Below are 17,925 nucleotides of genomic sequence, written 5' to 3'. Positions count from 1 at the left end.
ACACAGGGGCAGTTCTACACTGTCCTACGAGGTCTATGAAAGTCAGAATCCAACTTGATGGCAGTGGATGCGTCTGTCTGATTGTCCTACTATGGTAGGACATGCTGCTGGGACGCTGCAAGCTATGTCACTGGTGTTCCAAATGGCAGCTCTTTAGGACCAGTGAAAATACCTAAGGTGACGGCAGTCGCTGCAGGACCTGAGCTCATCACCCACGAACGAAGCACAAGGAGCTGCTATTGAGCCTGGCGTGAGACGTTCACAGCATCAGCTGCAGAAGCACCATCTTTATCCTCTAGGAGAGCCCCTTACTCGAAGCCAAGGGCAGTCTAAGCTCAACTGGGCAGACCAGGGGCAATGCAGTAATTGTTGCAGCCCATTTAGGAACCTCCTACCCCTGTAATTCCCATCTCTGCCACTGTCCGGGGCCCAGAGGGTGGCACTGAGAAGGAACCAAGCTTTCTGATGACCACATGTCAAAGGTTGTTTTGTCACCCATGACAAGCCAGGGAGTAAGGAATTCTGTAAAGGAATATCCATTTCCTCATCTTATTTTTTAACACCAAACTTTTTTCCAAGCTCGATATTTGTTTTTCCAATCTGTCTTGTCTACACACTCATCACTATAAGCTTGCACTGAGTGTCTGCTACATGCCAAGCCCAGAGCCTGCAGCCCAGGACCTTACAGGTGAATGGGGCGCTGCCTTTTACCATCTATGTCCCATCTGTGTGGCATACAGATAGGTAGGAGAATATCCCCATACGGCATGGCAGGGAGATGAAGAACAAGACCAGCAAAGACAGGTGGTCTAGGAATGGCAACAAGGCAAGAAGTGCTACCCTCCCTTCCAATGTTCATATGCCCTCTCTCTGCCAACTTAAGATTCACAACATTCAAGACGCACACTCAGCTCCACGAAACCCACCTTGATGATTGACTGCTGCTCATTTAGGTTATGGATCCTGTGAAAGCGGAGGCATGAATTCATTTGAACACATGTATCTTAAGGCAAGTGTTCCAGGACATGCAGTTGCCGAGGCCCACATCTAAACAGGAGAGACCCCCACGCCCTCATAAGCAGCAGCCAAGCCACCCAGGGCCAAGGATGCCGACTTTGGGTTACTGGCTGACATGTCAGGTCCCTTGTCCATTTTGTAGGGAGTTTGGTGGCGTAGTGGGTTAAACATCGGGTCGCTCACCACAGGTTAGTGGTTAAAACCCACCCGCCAGTCCATGAGAGGAAGACGAGGCCATCCTGAGGAAGACCTTCAACGAGCTGGATTGACACATGGCTGCGACCACGACTCAAGCAGAGGAAGACATTGTGAGGACGATGCCGGACCGGACAGGGTCTCCCTCTGTTGTGCATAGGGTCACTATGGGCCAGAGCCTACGAGAAGCACAGAATGACGACAGACATGTCTGGCTCCCATAAAGATGTACAGCCTGGGAAACCCTATAAGGAGCAGTCCCACTCTGTTCTCTGGGGCCGCTCCGGGTTGGAATCAGCTCCACAGCAGTGATTTTTGTTGCTTGTATCATGTTCACGGTTTCCGTCCTAATCTGTTCCTCTCTCCAGTCTTTCTCCTCCCGTACCTTCCCTCCCGTTCATATGCCTTCACCTGTCTCTCTCTGGAATCTTCGCAATTAAATGAGTTCCCCACACCCGTGTAATGAAATGTTTAAGACTGCGGGGCTTTGAATTTTGCAACCCTGGATAGTAGTGCAGTTTCCTCCATATGAGGCTTATGATCGTGGACAAAGTGCTTAAATCTTCTGAGAAGGAACAATAACGGTGCCAACTTCACAGATCAAGTGCGATCTTGCCCCAAAGTGCCTGGTCCTGCTCTGTCGCACAGTCAGCGCGCATGCTCCACCGCCCTCCTTTCTTTCCACTTGGTCCAGTTCCTCAACAGCCCTCTCCCCCTGCTTTGCTGCCCGCTCCCTCCCCTGATCACAACACAGGGGTAGCAGGAGTGGTAGTTGCCTGCTCAGGCAAAGAATGATTACCGGAGCGTCACTAAAAATCAACACGAGAAGTTTTTCGTTTCTTCCCGAGGGGTTCAGTGAGATCACACCCTATGCCAGGCACAGTGTTCCAAGAATCAGAAGAGATCTTGCGGGCATTGATCTAAGGTGAAAGGCCCGATCTCAGTGCAGCAAGGTGAGTGCACAGGGAGCTCCCTGCTGAAGGATGAAGAGCGGGCCGGACACACTTAGCTGAGCACAGATCCAGGAGTATCTAACCAGGCCAAACAAGCTTAGCTGAGCACAGATACAGGAGTGCCTGCCAGGCCAAACAGGAAGGACCCATTGGAGTTAGCTAGGTGAAAGGTCTTTGAACAAAAGGGGAAAGGGTTATTGGGCTCCAGACAGGTTGGGGTAGGAAAGGGGCTTAGGAATGGCCTGCAGGAGGACTCAGAGGACAAAGGAGCACTCTGGGACTAAGAGCAGTGCAGCTGATTTGACGGAGAAGAGCACTGAGCAAAGGGGTGAAGGTCAAGTTGGATGTACCAAGGGTCACTGTGACCAGAGAGCTTATCTTCATTCTCAGGTGTGTGGAGCCATGGAGACTTCCCCAAAGTGGAAGTTCTACAGGAAAAGACCGCTGTTGCTATGTTGTTCAGAATGGACTGCAAGAGACCAGAGAGGAGACAGTACATCATGCAAGAAGGCAGTAGCAGCAATGGTCCTGAGACATGGTGGGCCCGGACCTATGTTCGTGGCAGTGGTGGTAGAGAGAAGCCCTTAAACTTAGCCATCATTTATTTATTTTAATTTTTTATTAGTAGTATTTTTATTATAGCAGAAAAGGCATTTGATAAAACCTAGTACATTTCCTTTTTTCATTTTTTTAATTAAAAAATCATTTTATTAGGGGCTCATACAACTCTTATCACAATCCACACATACATCCATTGTGTAAAGTACATTTGTACATTCATTGCCCTCATCTTTCTCAAAACATTTGTTCTCCACTTAAGCCCCTGGCATCAGCTCCTCATTTTCCCCCTCCCTTCACACTTCCCCCTCCCTCATGAAACCTAGATAATTTATAAATTATTATTTTATCATATCTTGCCCTGTCCAACGTCTCCCTTCACCCACTTTTCTGTTGTCCGTCCCCCAGGGAGGAGGTTATCTGTAGATCCTTGTAATCGGTTCCCCTTTCCACCCACCCTCCTTCCACCCTCCCGGTATCTACACTTAGCCATCTTTAGGAACTCAAGTGAACCAGACCCAGAGATGAACCGGAAGTGGAAGCAGAAAGAGACAGTCTGTCCCTCTGAAACCCTGTTGGAGCTCCAGGTCCTTGTTCTCATCTCGGAATTTAGTATTCTGTAAGCGCCAACGCAAACATAAACAAAAAGCTGTGTTCCAATGATCGGAGCCCTGGTGGTGAAGTGAGTTATGTGTTGAGCTCTCACAAGGTCAGAGCTGGGACCCACTAGCCTTTCCATGGGAAAAAGATCAGGCTTTTTGTCCCCATAAAGATTTACAGTCTAGGAAACTCAGAGAGGCTGTTCTACTCTGTCCTATATGGTTGCTATGAGTCAAAATTGACTCGATGGCACTTAATTTGGCTTGGGTTTGAGATTTCCTAATTGTATATGTTAAAATAATCAAACATTATACACCCACCAACATTTGTGCACTGATTTATAATCTTCTGAATGTTAACACATACACAATCCATGATCTAAGCAGGAGAACATTTGGGTTTGAGGATCTCATTTTCACCTTCACAATATCTGATGTCCAAAGAACAACCTGAACTTGGTGGTCTGTTCCATAGTCAGCTCTTGAAGGTCAGGGATTGAAGCCTTCAGTATAGATTAAAACTCAATATAAAGAAACCCAAAATCTTCACAATTGGTAGCATCATGATAGTTGTTGAGAATTTTGTATTGCTTGGAACCACAATCAATGCTCATGGAAGTGGCAGTCAGGAGATCAACCACACATTGTGTTGGGTAAATGTGCTGCACAAGACCTCCTTAGAGTGTTGAAAAGCAAGATTGTGACTTTGAGAACTAAGGTGCACCTGATTCAAGCCATGGTATTTTCAGTCATCTCCTATGCATGTGAAAATTGGACGTTGCATCAGGAAGACCCAAGAAGAATGGCTGCATTTGAATCATGGTGCTGGTGAGCAATATTGAAAGTTCCATGGACTGTTAAAAGAACAAACAGCTCTGTCTTGGAAGACGTACAGCCAGAATGCTCCTTAGAGTGATGGCTGGCGACACTAACACATAAAAGCAACAACAGAGAAAAACCTGAGTGGGAAATGGTTATTTCATGGTAGAATTCTCACCTTTCATGCAGGAGATCCAGGTTCAAGTAACAGCCCATACACCTTACAGCCACACACCTAAGACAGTCCAGGGAGACAGACCAGGTTGTCTACTTCTGAAAGCCAGCCCATGAGAAATGAGCCTATAGCTCATCACAAAACATTTTCTGACTCATTTGCTTTAGAACACATCCTCAATCATGGGAGGAGGACATCTTGTTTGGTGATGTAGAGGGCCAGTGAGATCTAGGGAGACCCGTGGTGGAACAGAGTGGCCCTCCAGCTGCAGTGAGAGGCCTCAACATCTCAACAATCCAGATGCAACACTAGGCAAAGTTCCATTTTGTTGTAGAAAAGTTGCCACTAAAGTAGATTTGAGGGCAGATACCCATCCATCTCTCTCTCTCTCTCTCTCTCTCTCTCTCTCTCTCTCTCTCTCTCTCTCTCTCTCTCATCTTCATTACCATCAAGTGAATTCTGGCTCATAGCAACCCTACAAGACAAAGTTCAACTGCCCCTGTGGGTTTTCAAGATTGTAAATCTTCCTCCTGCAGAGCAACTGGTTTTGAACTGCAGTTTAGTAGCCCAATGTGTAACTCACTACTGCACCAGCTGGACATTAGAAACAGTACTTTCTGGATTCAAACCCCAGTCCTTCCACTCATAAGGTGATTATAGTCTAGTCATATAACCTCACTGTCCCTTGTACATGTACAATATGAGTGCCTGAAGCAGACCAAATGAGTCAAGACACCTAGCAGGCTCAGCTCTGTGTCTGGTACCCAGGATAGGTACTTCATACATGATAGCTTGATCACAAACACTGTCTTTCAACAAGGTGCTGGCTCATGGAGTAGTGGGAACAGTCTTGCCAGCTCAGGAGCTCGCCTGTTTTCCCACCTGGTCTCCCTGGCCTGGCTTGGTACAGTCCACTGTGCAGGTCCTTGGACTCTTCAGGCCTACTGTCCAGCACAGAGTACTCACCTGGGCGGCCAGTCCCACTTGCTATGCCAGCAGTGACAAGAGGTGTCATAGCCTTGAAGCCCTGACTGATGATTCAGGCATTCTTGGGAATCTTCAGTGGTACTGTAAGGGAGATAGTGGAGGATGGGGTAACTGCCTCCCCTTCTCCCCTTTCTGAACAAACTGCTCTATATTTCTGAAACTGGCTTAGTGCCAAATACATTTACCTTTATTTAATCACTCAATAGTCTCCTTTGTAGAAACCAGGGTAATTAGGCCCAAAATATATCACCCAGAGGCTTATTTAACTACCCAACATAAAAGCTGGGTCCCAATTTCAGCAACATTATCAGTTCATTTTCCTTCCAAGAACTTCTGGCACTGTTGAAGTTCCCTGCCTGATTCTTCCTGTGGGATGGCAGTCCCCATTACTGGGAGGCCAGAATCAAGGGTGACCTTCTCTAGAGCAATTGGTTCTAAGACGCTTTGGTCCAGAAAATCCCAGGACAGCCATGTACCCTGCTCAGTACAAGTTGCTGTGGAGTCAATGCCAACTCCAGGGCCCCAACTGTGCTCCATAAGGCTCTCAAGGCTGCGCTGGGGGAAGTCCATCACCAGACTTTGCTTCCCAGGCACCTCTAGGTGTGCTCAACATTTCACTTAGCAGCTGAGTGACTGGACACTCAGGGACACCACTCAGGGACAGCACAAACAAGCTTGGACATATCTTCCTGCTTTGCTCTAAAAAGCAGTGGTTCTCAACCTTCCTCTTGCCAAGACCCTTTAATACTGTTCCTCATATTATGGTGACCCCCCCTAACCATAAAATTATTTTCATTGCTATTTCATAACTGTAATTTTGCTACTATTATGAATCATAATGTAAATATCTGATATGCAGGATGTATTTTCATTATTACCAATTGAACATAAAGCATAGTGATGAATCACAAAAACAATATGTAATTACATATTGTGAAATATTTATTTCTAATGACAAATCAATGGAATTTTGCCTTAAAGCATAGTGTAGCATGGGTAACGGTCTTCATGCCGGGTACTCATATATGGGCATCTCTGCATGTGGGCGGGCCCGCCTGAAGACGGATAGAGGAGCGGTGTCTCGGTTCCTAAGACCATCGGAAATATGTGTTTTCTGAAGGTGTTAGGCATCCCTGTGAAAGGGTTATTCCACCCCTTTGAAAGGTTTAGTCTAAAGTCTTTGCCATTGAAATACAGAGGACAGGACAAGCACAGGACCTTGGTGGCAGACACCCCTGGGTTCACCTTGGACTTCTTGCTCCTCGCTGTGAGGCTATGGGAATGCTCTAGTCCTTAATCCGTTCTTCTAAACAATGGGCGATGATAACAACAGCCCTATGAAAACTCAGTGACGTAATCAACCACAGGCCAGGGCCTTGGAGCCAAACTCTCTGCTTCTGAAATCTTAACATTAAAGATTAAAATCTTTAAAACACAAACGATTAAAATTGATGTGACAATAAACCGCTGTGCCCTGTTTTAATCCCTAGCCTACTGTCTCTCTTGGGGTCACATTTCATCATGGTGCATCTAGATTTGATAAAATACTAAATGCAGTCCATAGAAACCATCCCCGAGTAAAACGTAAGCTTTTAGTGAATGTTGACTTTTCTCTACTTTCTTCTTTTTATTAAATACCAAGAATATTTCATTGTATGTTTGGTGAATGCTTAAACAGCAAATTAGGTTCTCATGGACAATTTCTAATCACGTGATGACATTCGTTACATTTTCAGATAAGTAGTCCCCTTTAACTGGGTTCTGCGGCTCCATAGCTCCTGTGCGAGTGGCCCTGTCGCCTTAGCTACTCCTCTTTGCTTTAGGAGAATTCTTGACCTTCAGGTCTTATACATACGGTCCTTTAAAGATCAAGGTGTTCATGGGCAGTATCCAGCACGTGGTGTGTCATTCCATTACTGCACTGCAAGGTCACTTCAGGGATAGTTTGCACTCTAGAATTAAGGAGCATCTCAGAGAATCTAATATCAATTTGTATAGAAAGTATGGATTTTTCAAAAATTTTCAGTTCTCTTCCCATTTTTCTCCCATATCATGGAACAATGTGTACGTACGTACATACGGATCAATGAACGGATGGACAGATGGATGGATGGATGGATGGACGGATGTTGTTGTCAGGTGCCGTCGAGTTGGTTCTGACTTGGAGCCACCCTGCGCATAACGGAAGGGACCGCTGCCCAGGGTCCTGCACCGTCTTCACCATTGTTGTCATGTTTGAGCTCATTGTCATGGTCACAGTGTCGATCCATCGCAAGGGATTTTCTGGGGTTTTTTTTTTTCATTGCCCATCCACTTTACCAAATATAATGTCCTTCTCCAGGAACTGGTCTCTCCCAATTATATCCAAAGTATGTAAGACAAAGTCTTGCTATCCTTGCCTCTAAGGAACACTCTGATGGAGCTTCTTCCAAGACAGACCTGTTAGTTCTTCTGACAACCCATGGTACCTTCAATGTTCTTTCCAACATCATGGTTCAAATGAATCTTTTTTTTCCCCTCAATCTTCCTTAGTCAATGTCCAACTTTCACACACATATGAGGCGAATGAAAACACCATGGTTGGGTCAGGCACACACACCTCAGTTCTCAAAGTAACAGTTTTGCTTTTTGACACATTAAAGAGGTCTTGTCCAGCAGACTTACCCAATGCAGGGTGCCATTTGATCTCTTGACTGCTGTTTACATGAGCATGGATGGTGGATCTAAGCAAGATGAAATTGTTGACAATTTCTATCTTTTCTCTGTTTATCATAATGTTACCTACTGGTCCACTTGTGAGTATTTTGTGGTGGGAACAATATGTGTGGAAATTATTAAACGGGAGCTGAATGTGCTGTCAATATTTCATCAAAAGCTCAAAATAAGATGTAATACAGACTTCTTATTCTAGCAGGATGATGGCCAAGATAGTCTAACCTGATCTGTTGTTACCAGATCAGTCAGGAGTAGGATTGCCCTTTTGAATTTCTGAGACTGTAAATATTTACGGGAGGAGACAGTGTCACCGTTTGCCAACCAAGGAGCTGGATCGGGGGTGGGGCATGTTCAAACTGATGACCTTATGGTTAGCAGCTCAATGCAGAACCCACTGTGCCACCAGGTCTCTCTAGAACCCCTCCACCCACATCAGAGGAGCAGCATACACAGAGCGGGATATTATTCTGCAGGAAGATACAGACACCATGCTGCAGAATTGGGAGAACAAACAGATGTGGGGTCAGCAGAAGGGGAGTTAGAGTCATTTCCTCCCCCCCCTGTGTCCAAACCATACAATCAGACGCTGCTTCAGTCACATCCGAGCCTCTGGCAGCATCCCATCATCATGTCTGGAATCATTTGATATCTTACCTCTTAATTAAAATTAGTAACTACATTGTTATTGGGAAATCCTGGTCACTCTGACCTAAAGCCTCAGCAAATAATTTGCTAATTGATCTCTAAAATATAGCCATTCCTTCATTATTCTGCTCTTATTCCACAGCCTTCTATAGGAACTGACAGACAATATGAAAATAACATATAATTTATACAAAACCACGGGACAGACAAACACCAGTGATCTCGATCTATGTCTACTAATTTGGAAATAGTCTGCACACAACATCATTCTCTAAACCCACACTAGTGATAGACATCACTAATCAATTCAATACTTCTTCCAACAGAGCCATGATGGAGTCTCTAAATCCTTCTCAAAGTATGTGACAGGCAGTCATCACCAATCAAATAGCGTTTGCAAGCAAAGGAAATTTACTTTTTGTCCCTGATTTGTGATCTTGAGAGCTGGGGAAAGAGGATGGGCATTAGCTAAATTAAGACATGCCGACAGAAGAAAAAGACCTCAAAAATAATGTAATTCATTTCACAGAAGACACCAGGGTCTAGAGAGGTTCAATTGGCACAAAGCCACAGAGCCAATTCTCTGTAGAATTGGTTCCTCTTGTTCCTCAGTGCCCAAAGCGTCCTTTCCACCAGGCCTCCTCAGCATCTAAGACAGCCCATCGGTAACTTCAGTGAACAGACATCGTCTGGCAGGGTACTTTCTGGCAGCAGCAGGAGGAGAGAACAGCAGTCAGGTTCACATTTCCTTTGCTTTTGTTTTTACGTTTCCTTTGCTCACCTGTCACCATCAACAATTCATTGTTCCGGCAGACAATCCACAACAAACGATAATTACAATACTCCGTATGCATTAAACACCCAGCCCGAGGGCTGTGGTCCTATGGTTTTGATGGGTATCACCCCTTCACGCAGTGTTCCCACATAGACAACTATGAACAAAACGTCACCATGCAATCCCACCGAATGACATGAGGAGCAATCAGTTGCCCTAAGCCTGATCAAGGCCTTCTTGGGGTTTCAGAGGCCTGCTGGCATAGTGCACAGGCTAACCGCAAGATCAGCGGTTCAAAACCACCAGCCACTTCCAGGAAGAGGCCAGCTCCTCCTGTAAAGAGTTGCAGTCCCAGCAACCCCAAGGAGCAGTTCTTCCCGGGTGCTAAGAGCAAAGAATCAACCCAAAGGCAGTGGGCTTTGTGTCTGAGACGTGCGCGTGACAGGCAAGCTCTCAGGGCACACACCCAGCTGCTCTGCAGAACAAAGCTGAAGCTCTCTGTCCCTGTAAAGACTTACCGTTTCCCAAGCCCGATAGAGCAGCTCTCCTCGGCCCAACAAGGTCGTTATAACTTGGAATCAACCTCATGGCAGTGGGCAGACATGCCTGGTGTTTGCCGTAAATATGGATCATTTAATATTCCAAAGTTAATATAAACTAACTAATAAAAATCACATCTGGAAAATTAAAAGGGATGGTGGAATAGGGATCTCTCCTGCTTGTTAAATTTCCATTCAAAATTAACTTGCGGCCTCCGGCACGAGGAAAGTCACCTCTGACCTCTGAGTAATTACTTTCCAATATCATTTTCTCTCATTTGGAGGAGACCATTCTTTCCCCAGAATTACTGGACAGGCCTATTTTATGGAAATGGAGCTCTACCTTAAGAACAGCCCGTTTACCTCATCCTTCTATTTCAGGTATCTCCCTACTCCCACTGAGGGGTGCTTGCTACAAGCCTCTAACCATCCCAACTCAGCATTTCTTCATTGTTATTACACTGGCAAACTCAAGAGCCATCACTACGAATGACACAGCTTGCAACCGAGAGCTCTGCAGGCCCCTGGACGGAGGCCAGGGGGCAGGAAAAGTCCACACAGGCAGCTCCTGGCATTGCTAATGCACTCCCTGTAATCCAGGTTCACGATACTTCTTAAAGTAATTTATTAAAAGGAAAAGCAGCCCACACGGGGAAGTCTAGGTAAAAACAGAGGTGTGTGAAGAAGTGCCACGTGCTCAGGGACTGTTTCCTCCTTCAGTTCATCTGTCCACTTAACAAACATCTACTGAGTGCACACGATATGCCAGCCCTTGCCCTCTGAGGTTGCAGAGGCACAAAAATCAGAAAATGCCTCTAAATGTGGTCCCCTGTTGGGTTATGAGTTGGGCTGGCAACTGCAAGATCAGGAGTTTGAAACCACCAGCTGCTCCAAAGGAGAAATATGAAGCTCTCTGCTCCCATAAAAATATTCAGTCCTGGAAATGCACAGGGGGTTCTCCTCTGTCCGACAGGACGTCTGTGAGGGGAATGGACTCAATGACAGCCGGCTGGGCTGCATTTGAGTTTAGTACAGCGAGCCCTGGGCGGAAAGAAACCAGGGCCAGGAGTACAGAAACCAGGGATTTGGTGAGTGATTCGAAAGGGCGGGTGCAGAGGAGTCACGACCAGCTCTCCCCAGTTCCAGGAGGGTGTGCCATGACTGGAGAGTGAATGCAAGGAGGGCAAGGAGTGGGTGCTGGGGACTGCTGAGGAGCTGAGTTTGGCTCAGTGAGTTTGAGTTGCTTGACTGACATAATGTGGGAGAAGTCAAAGTCATTTTGACCACACCTAACTTCGTTTTTCTGAGGACTCTTGGTGATCTTAGAGGTTCCATTGGGCATTGGGCTGGTAACAATAAAGTCAGCAGTTTGAAACCACCAGCCGCTCCACAGGAGAGAGAGGAGGCGTTCTACTGCCCAAAAGAGTTACAGTCTTGGAAACGCACAGGGCCAGTTCTTGTCTGTCCTACAGGGTCGCTATGAGTGGGCATTGACTCTATGGCAGCGAGTTTGGGGTTTTGCTGGGTACACAGTAGGTCCTCATGCGATGCTGCATGGAGATGGTGTACAGGAGCAAATGTTCAAATGCCTGGCATGCATTATCCCGTCTCATTTTCAAAGACGTTCTAGGAGGGGTGTCTATTTGCACCCCATTATACAGATGGCCCCTAGCCTTCACTGCTCAGTTTGGCAGAAGGGGACTCTGGTCAATTCACAGCCAAACATGACCAAAGAAAGTGACAGAGAATGATAAAGGGTGCTCAACGCCCTTAGTCATCAAAGAAATGCAACCCTCAGTGACAATCACACACGGCCACAGACCCACAAGAACACCCTAAACCCACACTGCAGACAATGCCAAGTGTTACGAAGCACATGGAAACTTCAGCACTTGCTGGGAGGAACATAAAAGGGTACAGCCACCGCTCTGAAAAAGCATTGGCAAAATAATAATAATTTATAGATTATCAATGGTTCATGAGGGAGGGGGAGTGGGAGGGAAGAGAAAAATGAAGAGCTGATACCAAGGGCTCAAGTAGAAAGCAAATGTTTTGAGAATGATGATGGCAACAAATGTACAAATGTGTTTGACACAATAGGTGGATGTATGGATTGTGATAAGAGTTGTACGAGCCCCCAACAACATTATTTTTTAAAAAGATAAGCAATTGCTTATCAAAGAAATTTCATCTCTAGATCGTGATCCAAGAGAAACAAAAGCTTAGCTACAAAATACTTGCAGGTGGATATTCATAACAAGCAAACATTGGAAGTGATCTAAATATCCATCAACTGGGCAGGTGAAAGGTGGTCTATTCAAGTCACGGAGTACTACTGGGCAATCCAAATGCGCCAAGAAGCCAAGAATATGGATGAACTTCCAAAACATTAGCCTAAGAAGACAAGACAGGTGCCCAAAGTCTCACACTGTGACTTCATTTACCGGCACATGAAACTTCCAGGAAAGACAGATCTACGGGAACAAAAGGTCTAGCAGTTGTTCATCAGCACTGGGCAGGGGAGTGCTCAGGGTGATGGGAGCCTTCTAGAGCCGGATTACGGCAGTGGCTCTGCCTCGGTGGGCATTCACTAAAGCCCGTCAGACCAATGCTCATCACGGGTACAATGTAAAGTGCGCAATCACCTCTAAAGCTAAAAGGTGGAGAGAGCTGTGTGATTTAGAATAGGGGGAGATCACAGTCAGGCTGTTGAGATTTGGAGCGGCTTCGAAAGGAGTGCTCTGACCTTCAACCTTGAAGGCCAAGTAGAGTTTGGACAAGTTAAGGGAACAGATGCAGAACTTCTGGCAAAGAGAAAGGTACACACCAACCGAGAAACCGAGAAAGAGAGAGAGAGAGAGAGAGAGAGAGAGAGAGAGAGAGAGAGAGAGAGAGAGAGCCTGGACACTATCCAGAGACGCATTGGCTGGAGATGAGGGGATGAAAACATCACTTTCAATCATGTCACCGAAGCGGTGAATGGTGAGGCCAATGCAGTTATGACTGTTTTTGGAAGGCAGTGGGAAGCAACTGGACGTTTCAGAGTAGGGCAGGTCCCGGGAATGATTAAAGGGCAGCCATGAGGAGCTGCCTTGGGAGAGCAAGCAGCCAGGCGAAAGCAGTCAGTCAGAGGCTCAAAGAACTAACTGTAAGTGAATGAGGGCCGCGCTGTGGTCTGGAGCCTGTGAGTGATGCAGAGAGACGGAGAGGTACACTGCACTGGATGCAAAGGAAGATTGTAACAGACATCACTTGCTCGTCTGCTATAAAAGACTGTTCTACAGGAGAGCGAGAGAGTGAAGAGCCCGCTCGGAGGGGATGAGGCAGCTGGGAGGCGGTGCATGGTTCGGCATGCCCCATAGGGAAGGGATCAGAAAGTGCGTCTCGAGGGTGTATTACGGGAGCAAGAGGCAGGGCAGCCTGTAATTGGGTAAGACACGGTGATACCCCTGAGGTGCAAAGATGGCCGGCAAGACACACTCCAGCTTCCGCTCTACCCCGGAAAGGCAGGAGCGCCTGATTCTGCTGGTGCTCCCTAGAGATGTCACCACTTTTAAAATGTCCATCACAAACGCTGAGCAAATGCACTTTCACCCCCACATCTGTCTCTTTTGTCACCATGTGCTGGCTGGCCTGTTGTTCTGTTGCTGGACATTTTTACACCACTCGTATTTCAAAGACCAGCATGGAGGACAGGTCTTGGGGAATCTTCCAGACTAAGACAGGCTAGGAATAATTAAAGGCTTGGTCATCTACTTCCAAACATTTCCCCATGAAAATCGTACAGATTGTAACAGGATCGTGTCCGCTATGGAGCTGGAAGAACTCCCTGGGTTGGAAGGCACTCCCCAACAGCTGTGACCATGAACTCAATCACATCGCCGTGAGGAGGAGCCCCACAACACGACCTGCTGTCACACGTAAGGCCGCCATGAGTGGAGCCCACTCAATGGCAGCGCATCACAGCAGGAGAGAGGCAGACACAGAACCAAATGGGCAAAAAGAAGATTGTTAGCCACCGCCGTTTCTCGGGATCACACCCTTTCCCAGCTATGGTAAGAACAATATTCTTACCAAGAACTGATGTTTGTGTTTTTGGAGAGGAGTATAGTGGATCACCATTCAACACCCTAAACCTGGCGTTCACTACAGTAGTTTAAAGAAGACACACCAGATAGGCTTCTCCAAAGCTAAATCAAGCTGTTTGGGAATCTGTGTTTTAATTTTTTTTTAATTAGATGCCAAAAGTTAAATAGGCAGGATTCCCATAAAATGCGGGCTCTTCAGTGGTTCTGGAGAGAGCAGGCGTCCTGACCACTAACTGGTCTAGTCCGACATGGCATCTCAGTTTCAGTGTCCTCGTCAGAGAATGGAGTGCTTGCCTCACCCTCCGTTCCCCCACCTAGTATGTCACCACTGCGCGCCTCCTGCGTGTCAGGCACTGTTGTTGGTCCCGGCGATGCAGTCATGAACGAAACCGGTGGGGATTGGAATCCTTATTCTCCTGAAGCTCAGAGTCTCATGGGCCATAAACAAATACATGACTTGATACATATTTCATGGGGTAAGAAGAATAAAGACAAGGAAAAGATGGGCAAGCATCAGATGTTTCTGACAGTAGAGTCAGGGCCCGCCTCTCTGATTAGGTCACGCCGTGACCACGGTCGGATTAGAACCAGAAGAAAAGCCCATGGGCTCTGGCGGGAAAGAGAGCTCAGGGCCAGGGAACAGGCTTTGTGTGAGACATGAGTCATGTCTTGTGTGTGAGCGCAGCACCCAGAGCAAGGGCATTCCTGGGAGTCTGAGAAGGAGTTAATGGTTGGGTGGATGTGCTCATTAAAGATAGCGGTCGGCTCCTGTAGATGAATTGGGCTTTTGGTTTAAAATAAAACGAGCAGAGACTATGGAATTCTAGATGAGCTCAGAGTCTGGAAAGGGAAATACTGACTATTGAGTAAGGTTCGCCTAAATTTCAAGAAAGAGTGTTCAAAAAAAAAGCAAAATCCAGAGTTCAGGAGACACCTGGCATGAGCTGGCATCCATGCCAGGGATAATAGTCGATGAAACCATGCCGTTACCAAAGCGCACATGACCTTAAGACTAGAAACTACTTGACTTCCCATCCAAAGGCAAGATTGCTAATGGGCTAGCACCTGGGCCGCGGTGCCATCCCCACCAAGAGATAGTGTCTCTCACTGCTGCATTTTTACCAAGGGCACTCCACCTCTGCTGGCATGTCCAACGTGGCAGATAAGCCCCAAGCCCTGTTTCATTTCAACAACTTGAGCAACTCCCATGTTCCCACACCTTGGATAGTAAAACCTTGACCCGTGAACTCCAGAACAAAGCAACCGTCGGCACTGGTTGACATGGCTCGGTCTTCCAGAACACCCATCCATTGATCCGAAGAGTTTCAAACATTTGCCAAGAGGGAAAGATCTACTCACAATCAGCTGATGATCCCGGCCCATCATGATAACCATCCGGTTCACGGTGCGAAGCAGCTGGACCATGATCTCTTGAATATGATGGTAGGTGAAGGCCTGTAACAGAGGTGGAAGCATCCATGACAACCAGAACACTGTGCCGCTATGATTCTTCCCCAAAACACAGCAACACTGATCACACATGGCGGCCTGCAAGATCATCTTCAGCCTGAGGACAACAATACCAGCACCATTGTCCTTAGAGCCTCAGCATCGTCACAGCTCCAGCCCCGTTTACGCCCCACAGTGGACACCAGGGATTCCACTAATCCTTTGTAGCTTAATGATTAAGGTCTCGAGTACTAGAATCAGAATTAGAACAAGATTCAGAAACTTTTACTTTATAATACTAGCTCTGAAAAGACATAGCTGTACTACACTGACTAAATTACTACACTTCTCAAAATCTTGATTTCTTCGTGGTTAACAATCAACATATAAACAGTAACAAATAGGACATTGAATGCAGGAGATCTGTTATTCGGGTATTGGAGAAGCTAAGACACCACAAAAGATTACTGGGTAACCCAGCGTTAACAACAGTGGGAAACAATGACAACCCCTAGCAGGCAAGGAGGGAGAGACTTCATCTGACGCACATTGGACATGGCATCGGGAGAGAGGAGAAGGACAGCATGCTGGTAATGCAGTGGGCCTCCAAAATGGAGGAAGGCCTGGGACAAGACGAATTGACCCAGTGGCTGTATCGATGGACTCAAACACAAGGACCATTGTGAGAATGGCATGAGACCGGGCAATGACAAGGGCTAGAGGGGCCAAGGGAAGACGCAGTATTTCTGGAGCCCAGGAACAGGGGCGACTTGTAGGTAACTATGAGGCACTTGTGTAGCAGATGTTGCTTTGCACACTTCATAAACTTCTGTAGAGCCAATTGTGTCCTGCCTTCCAAAACAGATACATTGATATCTTCTCTCTCTCACACTGTCATTGAATTAATGTTGACTCTTAGCAACCCCCTGTAGCTTGCTAAGATGGTGACTGTTTAGGGAAATAGAAAGCCCAGTCTTTCTTCTGTGGTGCTTCCGGTAGTTTCAAACAGCCAACCCTGCAGATCCCAGTCTGATGAGTAACCACTGCACCACCTGAAAACTCAGAATGTGGTTTTACTTGGAAATGGGGTCATTGCAGCTAAAATTAGTTATGATGAGATAATGCTAGGGCAGGTGAATTTGAGTCTCCTTTTGAATGGTATTCTTATAAAATAAGAAAACAGAAGACACAAACCCTCGCCATGTGAAGTCAAAGGCAGATTATATATATATATATATAAAATAAATATATAATCACTACACACCCATGCATGTGTGGGACTACCAGAAACTGGAAGAGACAAGAAAGAATTTGTCCTTAAAAACTTTGGAGACACGCCACCTGTATGGTCATGAGGTGTCCAAAGTATGAGATATCAGGAATCAAAGAACAAAAAAATGAAATGATTGTGAATGAGGGGGAGTGCAGATTAGGAACCCAAGACCCGTCTGTAGGCAACTGGTCATCTCCTTACAGAAGGGTTGTAGGGAAGAGAAGAATCATTCAGGAGGCAGTGTAGCAAGGATGATACATACAACTTTCCTCTAGTTCCTAAATGCTTCCTCTCCCCCTCCTTCACTATCATGATCCCAATTCTACCTTACAAATATGGCTAGACCAGAGGATGTACACTGGTACAGATAGGGACTGGAAACACAGGGAATCTAAGTCAGATGATACCTTCAGGACCAGTGGTAAGAGTGGCAATACCGGGAGGGTGGAGGGAAGGCGGTAGAAAGGGGAACTGATTATAAGGATCTACATATAGATTCCTCCCTGGGGGGTGGACAACAGAAAAGTGGGTGAAGGGAAGTGTCAGACAGTAATATGACAAAATATTGCAAATTTATATATCATCAAGGGTTCATGAGGGAGTGGGGAGCAGGGAAAGGGGAGAAATGAGGAACTGATACCAAGGGCTCAAATAGAAAGCAAATGTTTTGAGAATGATGATGGCAACAAATGTACAAATGTGCTTGACACAATGATGGATGTATGGATTGTGATAAGAGTTGTATGAACCCACAACCAAATGATTTTAAAAAGACTTTGGAGAAAATATGTCTCTGCCAACATAATGAATCTGATCTGGTCTTCAGAACTTGGAGAGAATGGATGTCTGCAGTTTTAAGCCACCGAGTCTGTGAAACTTTAATGCTGCCCTAGAACACTAGTAGACGCCAACACTGCATGGTGAGGAAGTTTGTATAGGCGCCTTGAAGCCAGGCCTGGCAATTTGCTTCCAAAGGTCACATCGCAGACATGTCACACAGACTCTATATAACACACACACACACACACACACACACACACACACACACACACACACACACACCAAAACAATGCAACTGCTATGGTTGATAATCTTGGACCTCTGAGCATCTTTTTTTCTTTTCTTCTCCTTTTTTACT

The 17,925-nt window shown here is 46.2% G+C and overlaps 1 protein-coding gene across 1 annotated transcript in view; it reads right to left on the bottom strand.

The window, feature by feature from the left end:
- The window catches only part of DOCK2 (dedicator of cytokinesis 2), a 522,265-nt gene that overhangs the window by 270,751 nt on the left and 233,589 nt on the right, over window positions 1-17,925 (bottom strand). Inside the window, exon 28 of the mRNA XM_075542723.1 lies at window positions 15,425-15,520. Within this exon, the coding sequence (XP_075398838.1) occupies window positions 15,425-15,520 (96 nt within the window). The remainder of the gene's footprint in view (window positions 1-15,424; window positions 15,521-17,925) is intronic.

Source organism: Tenrec ecaudatus, chromosome 2 (genome assembly GCF_050624435.1).
Source record: "Tenrec ecaudatus isolate mTenEca1 chromosome 2, mTenEca1.hap1, whole genome shotgun sequence".
NCBI lineage: Eukaryota > Metazoa > Chordata > Mammalia > Afrosoricida > Tenrecidae > Tenrec > Tenrec ecaudatus.
Note: the sequence above shows the minus strand (reverse complement) of the source record. Positions and strands in the feature narration are given on the sequence as shown.